The 13,695-nt window shown below is 39.7% G+C and overlaps 1 protein-coding gene across 1 annotated transcript in view; it reads right to left on the bottom strand.

The window, feature by feature from the left end:
* Nucleotides 1–13,071, bottom strand: part of prkcbb (protein kinase C, beta b) — a 125,681-nt gene extending 112,610 nt beyond the window's left edge. The window contains exons 1-2 of the mRNA XM_053648215.1: nucleotides 12,890–13,071; nucleotides 11,867–11,898 (exon numbers count right to left, since the gene is read on the bottom strand). Coding sequence (XP_053504190.1) covers nucleotides 11,867–11,898; nucleotides 12,890–13,071 — 214 coding nt within the window. The remainder of the gene's footprint in view (nucleotides 1–11,866; nucleotides 11,899–12,889) is intronic.
* Nucleotides 13,072–13,695: the final 624 nt, after the last annotated feature.

Raw genomic sequence — 13,695 nt, 5'->3', positions numbered from 1 at the left:
CTCTCTCTCCTTTTCTCTCTTCCTGCCTGTTTTTACTTTCTGCTTCTCATGATGTTACAGTCGCTAATGAAAACTGTGTGTGTGTATTGATAGTAATATTAAACCTATATTAAATAATAATAAAATCCACTAATACGCTTAAAATACACATAATATTTTGTTACGCTGTCTTTATTAAGAGTCTGTGTGTGTGTGTGTGTGTGTGTGTGCGCATGTGTGTGTGTGTGTGTGTGTGTGTGTGTGTGTGTGTCCTGAGGGTAGAAGCCAAATCCAGAACAGTGATCACCATGCACATTGAAACACAGAGAGCTCCGTCTCACTCTGAGAGAGAGATAAACTGGAAAGATGACAGACAGACAAGGACAGAGCCGGACAAATAGAGAGAATGACAGACAGCTAAAGAGAGAGTGATGAAGAAGGAGAGAGATAGGGAGACTGTGCTGATGAATGTGTGGGTGTGTTGAAACAGAGAAAGCAAGATTAATAGAAATAGAGAGAGACAGAAAGACAGGCAGGGAAAGAGTGAGAGCAATAGTGAAAGTGCCCATCACTCCATATATCTTGTTACTTAGCAACTGAGTAACTGAGGTGCTTTATGAGTTGAACATAGTGCACACCTTGACTGAAACAACCACACCTTCATTAGCACACATACACCTTCACCAACATGTCCACACCCTCACTAACACACCTACACCTTCACCAATATACCCACACCATCTTCAACACAGCTACACCTACACCTTCAACACACCCACACCTTCACCAACACATCCATACCTTCAGCAACGCAGTTATACCTATACCTTCGCCAATAGACCAACACCTTTACAGTACACCCACACCTTCTTTACCCCAGCTACACTACCACCAATACACCCACACTTTCTTCAACACAGCTACATCTACACCTTCAGCAATACACGCACACCTTCACCAATAGACTAACATCTTCAACAATACACCCACACATTCATCAACATACTACACCTACATCTACACCTTCATCAATAGACCAACACCCATACAAATACACCCACACCTTCACCAATACACCCACACCTTCTTCAACACAGCTACACCTACACCTTCCCCAACACACCCACACGTTCATCAACATAGTTACACCTACACCCCACCTTCACCAATAGACCAACACCTTCACCAATAGACTAACACCTTCACCAACAGACCAACACCTTCACTAGTAGACTAACACCTTCACCAACAGACTAACACCTTGAGCAATAGACCAACACCTTCACCTATAGACTGCCACATACACCAATAGACTAACACCTTCACCAATACACCCAGACTTTCACCAATAGACTAACACCTTCACCAATACACCCAGACTTTCACCAATAGACTAACACCTTCACCAATACACCCAGACTTTCACCAATAGACTAACACCTTCACCAATACACCCAGACTTTCAGCAATAGACCAACACCTTCCCCAATACACCCAGACTTTCACCAATAGACTAACACCTTCATCAATACACCCAGACATTCACCAATAGACCAACATCTTCACCAATACACCCAGACATTCACCAATAGACTAATACCTTCACTAATACACCCAGACTTTCACCAATAGACTAACACCTTCACCAATACACCCAGACTTTCACCAATAGACCAACACCTTCTGCAACACAAGTTTAAAAAGTTAACTATGATCCTCGTAAACCCCTTCTACTTATGTTCATCTACACTGAAAAAAAATACTCTTCCATTTTAACCAGCATTTAAATCCACACCAATGACAGAGACTTTGGATGTCTGTTAAAATGTAACTGATTAGAAAACATATTTACCCTAGCTCATTAGAAGGAAAAAAGCAATCCCACAGGCTACTCAAACTGATCATTATCAAGACAGCTACAGCTGTGATAAAGCCTCACTTTATGTTAACATATGCCACAATATCATGAAACAATAATGCCATATACCCAGGAGTGGCACAAATATCTGGGTTTGCAGAAAAACAAGTTTATTTTTAATCATCAGGATATGAAATGTTCTTTTTTTAATAACAGGTGCAAAATCCCACAAATATGGCTTAAGTGATATTTTTAGAAAGTGTTTGGATTAGTTTCTGCCATGAGCTATTATATAAAAATGTGAAAGAACTACAGCTTAAAACATGTTCATTACAGCATTCGTTACACTAATGAAAGTGTATATAAGTGGAATCAAAAGGGGACTATCTGGACCTTTTCCATTCTTGAGCCCTCAGACTATTTGTTCACACCACAGCCTCTTTAGAAGATCTACAGGTCTACAGAAAATTATATATAATGTAATTCAAGGTGGTAACTTTATGTGATGTTATCATTTTGGCTGAGAGAGCGAGAGAACAAAAGGAATTAAAATGCAGAAGGGTCTAGAAAAAAAAAGCAATGAGGAGAAGGAATTTTGTTGAAGAAGCATCAAAACCAACTCGTACTTCATGCCACAGGCCTGCTTGTGATTCGCATGTATACAAACATACATATTGAAGTATCAATATACAGTAACACTGCTTACTTTGTCCTGGGACCTTACAACCCCTTGGGCATCCATTAGACTATTGTTTTTACTTGGATATTGTCTGAACTTACATATGGACAGCAGGTTTCAAGCCATTAAGAAAACATCAATCACTATGTTTTCACAAGACATGTTAAGTAGGCCACAAAATCTCTAGGGGTGGAGTATAGCTTGCTTGTGAGTTGCTTTGGTTAATTTCTGATTTCAAAAGCTGATTCATCAATCTGAGACCATTTGGAATGCTACAATGGACCAAGTGTGAAAACGCCATACTATCAAGTTAGGATTAAGCTAGTTTTGGTGAAACAACATTACCTCATTTCTATGATCATTAGAAATATATTCTACACAGTATGTGTAAAGCAGCATAGGTAACCATATGGGTGGTTTCAGCAAATAGAACAGTATCTATGATGTCAGTAAGGAGCAGCTTGGCAGGTAATTTTTTTTAGAATCAGTTTATTTTATCTACATATAATCTGTTATGACCCAAGTCTTTACATTGCTACATTCATGAGAAACATGTAACCTCATCCAGCATCAATCTGGTCCACACTGTGCGGAGACGCGAGAGATGCTGAGAGCCGTCCTATTTTATTAAAGTGAACTAACTGAGTGTAGGAAAATCCCCACAGGAGAACGCAGACCGGCTGCGTCCCAATTCTCCTGCCCTCCTAACCTTCTTTTAATCCTCCGGCCTCCTGTCGCACCCTGCATCAAATGCAGCAGATCAAACAGAGTGCACTACATCGGCCACAGGTTTTTAAGGTTACTATTAATTCTAAATTACTCGCTTACAGCGGTGTTGCAGAAATCAATTTAATGTAAGGTTCATTACATAAACAAGTGACCACATATACAGTTGAGGTTATAAATTTACATACGCCTTTCAGAATCTGCAAAATGTTAATAATTTTTTAAGTAAGAGCGATCATAAAAATTGCATTTTGTTTTTTTATTTACTGCTGCCCTGAATAAGCTATTTCACATTACAGATGTTTACATATAGTCCACAAGACACTATAATAGCTGAATTTACACAAATTAACCAGTTCAAAAGTTTTATTCTTAATTGTCATATCACAGCAAACCAGTGACTACATTTCCCATCCTGCACTGCAGCCTACAAACATGGCCGCCATGGACGGCAATTCCCAGAACACTCTCCTTCATTCTAATCATGCACACCTTTCTATGCATTCAATCTTTGTGAAGTAAACGCTCAGTTGCCTGGTCTCTGTCATTACCAAGCCTGGATACCGTGTTTGTTTGTTCTGGGATTGACCTTGTTCTTGTTCTTGTTCTTGTTCTTGACCTCGTCCTTTTGCCTTGCCTTGTTTGGACTGTTCGCCTGTTCGCCTGACCTCTGCCTGTCTCTGTTTATTGATTTTTGCCTGATCCTTTGGACTTGTTGTTGTTTCATTAAACTGCCATACCTGCACTTGCTTCTGTCTGCACCTCCTTTACGTGAAAGAATACTTCGCCTATAAATTGGAATCAGCAGGAAAGCGTAAGAGACATCATGCCAAGGTAGTAAGGAACACCCTCCGAAGACTCAACTCTATCAAGCTTTCTCGATGAGTTGCCATGGATCCCCAGAGCCATACGGTGGATTTTTTGGCTACCCTGAGTATTTTCTTTTCGACTGCCAATTACATTTTTTGAGCCTGGTGCACCCCAAGCCTGACCAGAGGCAGTGGCTGGGGTCCGTACCCTCCTGGCTCGTTGGCCAAGCCCGCCAGTGGCCCGTACAGAATCCACGGGTCTTCACAAAGTAACTCAGTTTGTGGGACTATTGATAAAGGAGTTTGGGAGTCCAGAGTACACCCCCAACCTGGATGTGTTTTTGGGGAGGGCCAGTCTCATGAATGAACCTGCAAGGCCGTTCACCACCTACTACAAGACAACCTCATCCCCAGAGCTCCAGTTGGAGATCAACATGGCGACCTCCTCTCCTGAGCTCCAACCTGAGACCCACGAGGTGGTCTCACCGGCCGAGCTCAGGCCGGAGGTCAACGTGGCGACCTCTCCTCCAGAGCTCCAATCTGAGACCCACAAGGTGGTCTCATCTGCTGAACTCCTGTTGGAGGTCAACGTGGTGACCTCCTCCCCAAAGCCCCAGTTGGAGGTCAACGTGGTGACCTCCTCCCCAAAGCCCCAGTTGGAGGTCAACGTGGTGACCTCCTCCCCAGAGCTCCAGCACAAGACCCATGAGGTTGTCTCATCTCCAGAGCTCCAACATAAAGTCAAGTTCCTGTCCGAGTTCGAAGAGGTGGCCTAACAGAGACACGTTCCTGTCCAAGGTCGAAGAGGCGGCCTAACAAAGACACGTTCCTGACTGAGGTCGACGAGGCGGACTCCCACGCCAGGGGGTTCTGTCATATCACAGCAAACCAGTGACTACATTTCCCATCCTGCACTGCAGCCTACAAACATGGCCGCCATGGACTGCTTTGGACTTCTTGTTTCATTAAACTGCCATACCTGCACTTGCTTCTGTCTGTGCCTCCTTTTTGTGACATTAATACTGTGTGTTGTTACCTGGAAAATCAACAACTGTTTTTATGTTTTGTGATAGTTGTTCATGAGTTCCTTGTTTGTCCTGAGCAGTTAAACTGCCCACTGTTCTTCAGAGAAATCTTCCAGGTCCTGCACATTCTTTGCTTTTCCAGCATCTTCTGCATATTTGACCCCTTTCCAACAGTGTCTATATGATTTTAAGATCCATCTTTTCACACTGAGGACAACTGAGGGATTAGTACACAACTATTACAAAAGGTACGAACATTCACTGATGCTCAAGAAGGCAACACATTACAGTAAGAGCTTCTGCAAGGCAACTGTAAACTTATGACTTCAACTGCATAAAAATACAAAGTATATCATATGTAGTATTCCAAATAAAGTGATCAGTGAGTGTGTCTTTATACAGTTATTATAGTATATGTATACCTAAACTGGACAGTTGAAGCTTTGAAAATCTCATGGCCTTTTTCCAATCTTCAGTTGTCAAATTTTGGTGAGCTTGTTCCTACTATAGCTTAAGATTCCTGTTCTTGGCTGACAGAAGTGGAACCGAAGTGATCTTCTGCTGTTATAGTGCAGCCACCTCAATATGATGTACATTCTGAAATATTTTTCTGTTCACCCCAGTTCTAAAGAGTGGTTATTTTAGTAACTGTAGACTTCCTTTCAGCTCAGACCAGTCTGGCCATTATTAATACTTGTATTAATACTTGAGTCACTGTTAGGTTAGATGTTGGACAGAGCAAGACAGATTGAGCAGTGTGAGTTTCAGCAATTGAAAGTGCTTAAATTAATAGAGGGATGAAAGAAGAAAATGAATGAGGGAAGGAGAGACATTTGGACAAAGTGTGGAATTTTGGCACAGTAATTTGTGAGTCCTTGGGGTCTTTGTGTTTAAAATTTGGGCATTTGGGACACATTTGGTTCTATGGTCAGATGAAACCAAAATAGAGAATTTTGCAATAAACACCAGAGGTGGTTTTGGCACACACAGATATGTAGCCATATGGAAAAGTACCTCATGCTCACAGTTAAATATGGTGGTGGCTCTTTAATGTTTTGGGGCTGTTTTCCTGCCAGAGGACCTGGACATTTTGTTAGGATACAGGGCATCATGGACTCTATCAGATATCAACATAAATGAAAACTTGAGTGCCACAACCAGAAAGCTTAAAATGGGCAGTGGTTGGATCTTCCAGCCGGACAATGATCCAAAACATACATCAAAATCATCACAAAAATGGTTTACTGACCACAAAATCAAGGTCCTGCCATGGCAAAGTCAGTCCACTGACTTGAACCCCATATAAAACCTGTGGAGTGAATTGAAGAGGAGAGCCTACCAGCGTGGACCTCGTAATTTGAAGGATCTGGAGAGATTCTGTATGGAGGAATGGTCTCAGAAACCTTGCCATGTATTCTCCAACCTCATGAGGCATTATAGAAGAGTCAGAGCTGTTAGCAATGGGAGGTAGCACAAATTATTGATTAAAAGGGTGCCAATAATTGTTGCACACCTATATTTAACAAAGATTTTTTTTTTTGATAAACCTGTGTTTTGTTTGCAATTGTTTGATATTCATGATAGCAGAGTATGTTTGTGAATTTTTTTTAACAAAAGATCAAAAGGTTCAACAATAAAGACAATTTTTCTGCTTTCTTTGCTCATATTTACCAAGGGGGCCAATATTAGTGGAGGGCACTGTAACTGCAAAAGTGGGGTGGGGTGGGGGGGTGGGGTGGGGTTGGGTATTTAACTTTGACATAAGAAAAAAAAATGCCATGTCAGATGACCAGGAAGTGCTGTTTGCACTTCCTTTTCTGCAATCACACGGCGTGAAGGTCATCCTCAGAGTGCTCTCAATATTTAGGCAAAACTACTTAAAGGAAAAAATTGTAAAAATATCTGAGATAAGTTACCATTTATTTTTTTGTCATTTAAACAAGTTTATATATTTTAAGTATTTTTGTTAAACGGTAAAATGTAAATGTTGCCATTTGGATGATAATGACCACATGGATGATAATGGAACAGTAGTATGTGCATTCATGGATTGTAACAGGCCTAGACTAGGCTTCTTTAATAGTATATTTACATTTTTTCACATTGAAAGTAAGAAAAACTGTTGTAATTTCAGACATTTTGTAATTTCACACCTTATTTTCTAAATTTTATTTCATTAATTTTTTTTTGCTTCAAGAGAAAGAATTAAGAATACAAGTGAAATAATTCAAAAGATACTTCACCCAAAACTAATTTTTGTATGTATTTTGAGTGAGTAAATTCATCCACAAACTTTTTACAACTGTAATTCCTTTCTAGAAAATAGAACTTTTACATGCTTACTAAGTGACAAAAAAACTCTGCATTTTATTGTTATTTTAGACTATATGATACTTCCACCATTGCACACTGTTGCCATAAGGCAATAATTTACCAACTACTTCAACTAATTCAAGTCATAAAAATCCATAAAAAAACATTTTTTGATGTAAATGTAATAATTCATGCAGTAGAGGGTTAGTCTATTAAGACGCATTCCACAGTTTCTGGATATTCAGATTCTAGTTATTTATCTGGTTACAGAAACAACTGGACCAAATCCCACTTAATGCTTCATTAGTCTCATCTACACTCTCATCTCATATCCCATGTGTTAGGAACAAATGGATTTTCTAATATGACTCTGCTTTCACTCTGTTTTCACTACCTAAAGGGCTACGGGGATAGGTTTCACAAGATTATTTTAAGTTTTACAGTATGGGAAACAGCCACATGGGTTTCAAATATGAACCGTGTTTTTATATATGTTATACATGTCATGTCTAGTTTTAACTTGGCTTGATCCTAATACCACAGTTTCACGGAGGCATACAGACGAGAATCTGGTCTATTCCCATCTGGACCATTCCCAGTTGTTGGATGAATCGACCAGGTCGTGGTGGCTCCAGAGCCTATCCCACGAACTCTCGGCACAAGGCGGGAATACACCCTGCGAATGCTAATCCATCTCAGGGTACCATTTCTACACTCATTCACACTTGGAGGCAATTTAGTGTAATCTACCTACACTCTAAAAAATGCTGGGTTATTTTTTTTACCCAAATGCTGGATTGACACTTTTGGGTCATTTAATAGGGTTATTTTCTCAGTCTTGGGTAGTTCTTGGGTAGTTTTGTGTAACCCAACTGCTGGATAATTTTCACTGACAGTTGAATCAATGCACCCCTCCCGCTCCCTGACACCTCAGCCCAGCTCCTTGGGTCAAATCAACTCAGAGTAGGCTGTTTGAATTCGCCTCAGTTGGAGGTAGCAGTTTTCACACGGACAGACTGTTAGATTTATTTGGAGAAATGAGAAATAAGGTTCGTGTCAATATATTTAACCATAAAACCATTACTGTACAAAAGAAAAAACAAAAATGTGGGATAACAGTCCAGTTTACATGACATTAAATGCACCGTTATCTTAGCTTTGGCTTACTTTTTAACTGTTAGCTTTGGCTTACTTGTTTGTAATGCCCACTGGATGGTAAGCTGGTTACTCAGGTTTCTTTGGTGGATGTTTTAAACATCTCCTTTGATCAGAGTCTGACATTTTTGTCTTAAACTTATGACTTATTTGAGTCATTTATTTCAAAGTCTACATATAAACACCACTTTAACAGCTCTAGCAATACAGTTCTGAACACCTTCTTGTGTATAAATAAAGAAAATACCATGTTGACATATTTGTTTATAATGTGGTATATTTGACATTTTCAAAGGATAAAAAATAACCCTGAAAATATTAACCCATTTATGAAATAAAATGAACCCAGCATTTTTGTAAAAATTAAACAACCCATTTGCTGGGTTAAAATTAACATTCCAACTTGATGGGTTAGTAACACCCAAAATGTGTCCAATGTTTACCCAGCTGTTGGGCTAAAAATAACCCAATTTGGGTTGTTTTTAACCCACTGTTTTTAGGTTGTACCGGCATATTTCTGGGGGTGGAAGGAAACCAGAGAACACAGAGGAAACCCACACAGACACAGGGAGAACATGCAAAACTCTGCACAGACAGTAACCTAAGCTCAGGATCAAACCAGGGACCTGCTGGGAGGTGGAAATGCTACCCACTGCACCAATGTGCCACCCTGTATTTTAAAATATTATTAGATATTTAAAATGTAGACAAGACAAATGGATCTCTTGACCATCTAGTCACTGTTTTGTATTCACTATTCTCTGAAGCAATTATGATCAAAATGCATCCAGGGGAAAAAAAAATGTTATGGCACAATGATGAACAGCCAGATCTAGTGAGAATGGTGTATCTTGCCTCAAATTTGACTCTACTGAAGTTTAAGTGCAGACACAGCAGGTGCAATAAAATTAGTACAGGGATATTTAGTGTGTCTATGAATGCTAATGTGTAATGTCATGCTGTTTTTTCGGTTATTATATTACACTCCATAACAAATATGATGCAAAGTATAATGTTATTTTGCTAACTGAAAGGTAGAATAAAATCTCATCAAACAGTTTAAACAATAAATGGGAAAAGACTGACAAGTTTAGCTGGATTTTAAACATCTACCAATTGTGGTGCCTTGTAAGTGGTCATTTGCAAGATATTTCCCACCTCAGGACGTTAGATATACTAAGTGAAAAAAACCCCCCCAAAAAATAAAGACGTCTTCACGAAAGCATTTCTTTTGTTTGCTCTGTGAGAGCATGTAAAGCTCATAAAAAGCTATTTTAACCGCATTTTTACAGTTACAGTCCTGAGTACCGACTGGTACTGTGAAATTCAAAATGAATGCAAATTTTTGGACCGAAATTGCAGTACAGCAATAACAAGTTAGCCAGCTGACACTAACGAGTAGCTTAGCAACAACCTGGGCAGACGATAGCGAGCCGGCTAATGTTAGTGATGACACTAAGATTGATTATTACCTTGATTATTATAGATTTAAACAAGTACTGTGTGTATATTAACTGATATAAAGCCAATACCATAATAAACTAATTGAAACGTAGAGAAGGGGGACTTTACACTGTACACATTGGGTGCAGCCATGTTGATTTGACGTCATTCTGTAAACGAGGAAGGAAATGGTAGTTGAGAGAACTACCCCAAGTTGACATTTCAGGTTTTCCATGGTTTTTACTGGTTGCAACTTCACCTCGAACACAACATTATTGGTGAGCCAATTGCTTTAACTTATTGAAAAGAAACATAATTTCCATTACTACTTTAGAGTATTTGCTACATTCCGCACACCATCCAACACAGGCTGAGTGCCTTAATGTCTTTTATACTGTGTGTAGAGGAAACAAAAATCCAAACAAGGCATACACATTTTCCCTTTTTCTTTCCTCCTAACTAAAGCCCCTTACTCATTTCCTCAGTGGTCCATATTTGGTCAGATATATGGCACAACAATGGTAGATTGTTTAATGACATTGTACTTTAGCAAGAATTTCATTTTTCTTCTACATCCACCTGTAGTCTATGGGGTGTCTTGGATGGACCTTTCTATCATAGCATTTCAAGATGCTTGGGATCCAAAATTGATTTTCTAATTTTAAATATGTGGATGGCCTCTGGTGCTGTCCAGCAAGCTTGGAGAAGAGACCTTGACTTATCACGATGAAATTGATCAGTTTGTCGTTTGGGATCATTTGAATATTAATCCTTGGGGTTTCCCTGAATGCCAAGGAAGCCTCATCTAATGTATCTTTTCCCCAAACTGTGGCTCATTTGCATGGATTTTGGTGCACTCATCTCAGTCTGCCTTGTTTAAAAAAAAGATAGCATGATATTCTAACTGTGGCACAAAAAACATTTACTCTGCACTCGCATTCGCCACACTCTCTCATTCAGCAGTCAGAAATGTTGAGAAATGTTTACTGGGATATGGGAGGAAGTTTTATAAAAAATACATAATGATCAGATTTTGAGTGTTCATCTAAACACAGTCACTGACTACGTTTACATGGACAGCAGTAATCTAATTATTGACCTTACTCTGATTAAGATAATAATGTGATTAAGGTGTTTACATGAGTCGCTTTTAGAATATTCCTTTCATGTTCCTGTTTTACATGTTGTAGAACATAGATCGATTAACAGCCCGCGTCATTACGTCACCACGCCACGCCGTCCAACATCCCACGCATCCAGAATTTCACGCATCAACATACAGTTCGTCTTCAATATGGTACCCTATACAGTTTTGAGTGTTTTTATTTCATTTTTTTTACGAACGCTTTAAGTGCAGTTAATTATTTGTCATGCTGTACGTGCTAATAGACAACTGCTTGAAGCCGTGGGCTGTGTCCCAAACCGCGTACTTACTGTCTATATAGTAGCCGAGATACATGTATTTTTCCCCACTACAGGCCTATAGTAGGCAAGTATGCGGTTTAGGACGCAGCCGAACTCTCTTGTTCGCCGTAAAACGTAAAACTACCGTGTGTGATCGTGTCCTGTCACAAAATGTGGTGAAAACTCTCACATGATGTTCATAATGTGATTAAGGTGTTTACATGTCTGTAATACACGTCCATAATGCGACTAAAACAGGAGTACTCCACCAGTCTTAATTTGATTAGAGCTTAATTCGAGTATGACCTTAATTAGATTAAGGTAAGTAAAAATTGCTGTTTACATGGTAGTTTCTTAATCAAAGTATGGTCTTAATCGGGTTAAGAGTGGATTATTGTTGTCCATGTAAACGCAGCTAGTGTCTCAGCAGTGTATACAGGGAGCCAAGCTGGGCCAGTGAAGACTCGCGCCTTACCTTGACACTGAAATCCTTGTTTCCCGAAACCCCTAGAACAAAGAGAAACAGTAAATACTCAAAACTTTCTTTCTTTCTTATTTTAGTGCACACTAAAAGTGCTGCATTTCCTTTTATCTATAATCTTTTAAAAAGGATACACACCCCAAAATAATACATGTACTTTTAACACGGTAAATTATATTATTCATACTTTATAAATGGTGCATTCTCAGTAGAGTACATGCATCTTTATTCATACTTTAGAAACAATTTACATAGCTGCTGTACTATACTCAAATAAATAAATAAATAAATCTTTAGATATGGTACACTCAAAATGTTATCTGTAATTAAGTGCATACTTAAAATACTAGCCTATACTGACTTTGTCATACTTTAGAAACAGTGTGTGTTCAAAATGCATGTACTTTTATATTATAGAAATTGTGCATTAATCAGATATTAATCAGAACTTGCGTTCATACTCAATCAATTCCAGGTGCTTTTATTCATACCTAAGAAATGCTTCTAACATTTATATTCATAATTTAGTGACGGAGCACCCTCATAATTTTACCCAGGTGCATACTCAAAGCGTTGTAAGTACTTTTATTCATAGCCTGCTTCAGATACAGTACATACTACTTGTACATACAGTCAAAATGCTACTTGTGCATTTATTCACACTTAATAAGTCGTGCACATTTGAGGTTACATAGCCTACTTTTGGTTTTTCAAACATGCAGACTGAATGTAGCCTATTTATCCTGCATTTAACATTATTAGCTATTTAAAATGCGTAATTAATTCATTAAATGACTTTATGGTGTTCCACCCATGGTGTATTTACGCCTCGCGCCCAGTTTTCCCGACATCCACCACAACCCTGACTAACATAAAGTGGCAAGTAAAGATGAAGGGATGAAAAATGAATTAGTTCTGTATTTAGCATTTATTTATGGTTTTATGGGTTTTTTTAATCGCAGAATAGCGCGACATTTCACGCGCGTGTCCTGGACGAGTTTTGGTGTGTTTTCTCACCAGATGAAGTCGGTACAGTGGCTGCAGAACGTGGGCTGCTTGAAGAAACGCGGGATGAATTTGTGGTCCTTCACCTCGTGCACGTTCTTCTGGCGGAGCGCGCCCTGTCGCGCGAACCCGCGGAGGCGCGCGCCCTTCTCCTCGCCATCACTGCCACTGCTGCACGGAGCGCCGTCCGCCATTGACCACCGCCGAACCGTTAACCGGAGGGGAAAACAAACTATAGCAAACACACTACCGACTCCGATAAACGAGAGAGAGAGTGTGTGTGTGTGTGTGTGTGTGTGTGTGTGTGTGTGTGTGTGAAACAGGGCTGGACCCGACAGTGAGCGACTCGGTTAACAGAGTGTGAAAGCGCACGAGGGTGTGAGACACAGCTTCAGTTTCCGCTCCGCACGAGCCGCTTTCTCACCCAAACTGGCAGAACACTTTTGCGCCGAAACTCCTCCCTCATCACTCAATTTGTGTCACTCTCTCGCTTTTTCTGTCTCTGTCTCACTCTTTCTTCTCCCTCCCTTTTCGTTCACTCAATCTATCGCTCTGCATCTATCAATCTCTCTCTCTCTCACTCTCTCTGCTTCTCTCTCTCTCTCCCTCTCTTTCTCTCTCTCTCCAATCTCTATTTTTTATCGCTCTTTTACCCCACAAACACCTTCTCTCTCTCTCTCTCTCTCTCTTTCTCTCTCTCTCTCTCCAATCTCTATTTGTTTAGAGATAGTATGGAGATAGATGAATGATAGCAGGATGGACAGAGAGAAAGACAGGTTAAGTGAGTCATAATGAAAAAGAGAAAGGATGAATGAGAG

This window comes from Ictalurus furcatus, chromosome 2, assembly GCF_023375685.1.
Source record: "Ictalurus furcatus strain D&B chromosome 2, Billie_1.0, whole genome shotgun sequence".
NCBI classification, from domain to species: domain Eukaryota; kingdom Metazoa; phylum Chordata; class Actinopteri; order Siluriformes; family Ictaluridae; genus Ictalurus; species Ictalurus furcatus.
Note: the sequence above shows the minus strand (reverse complement) of the source record. Positions and strands in the feature narration are given on the sequence as shown.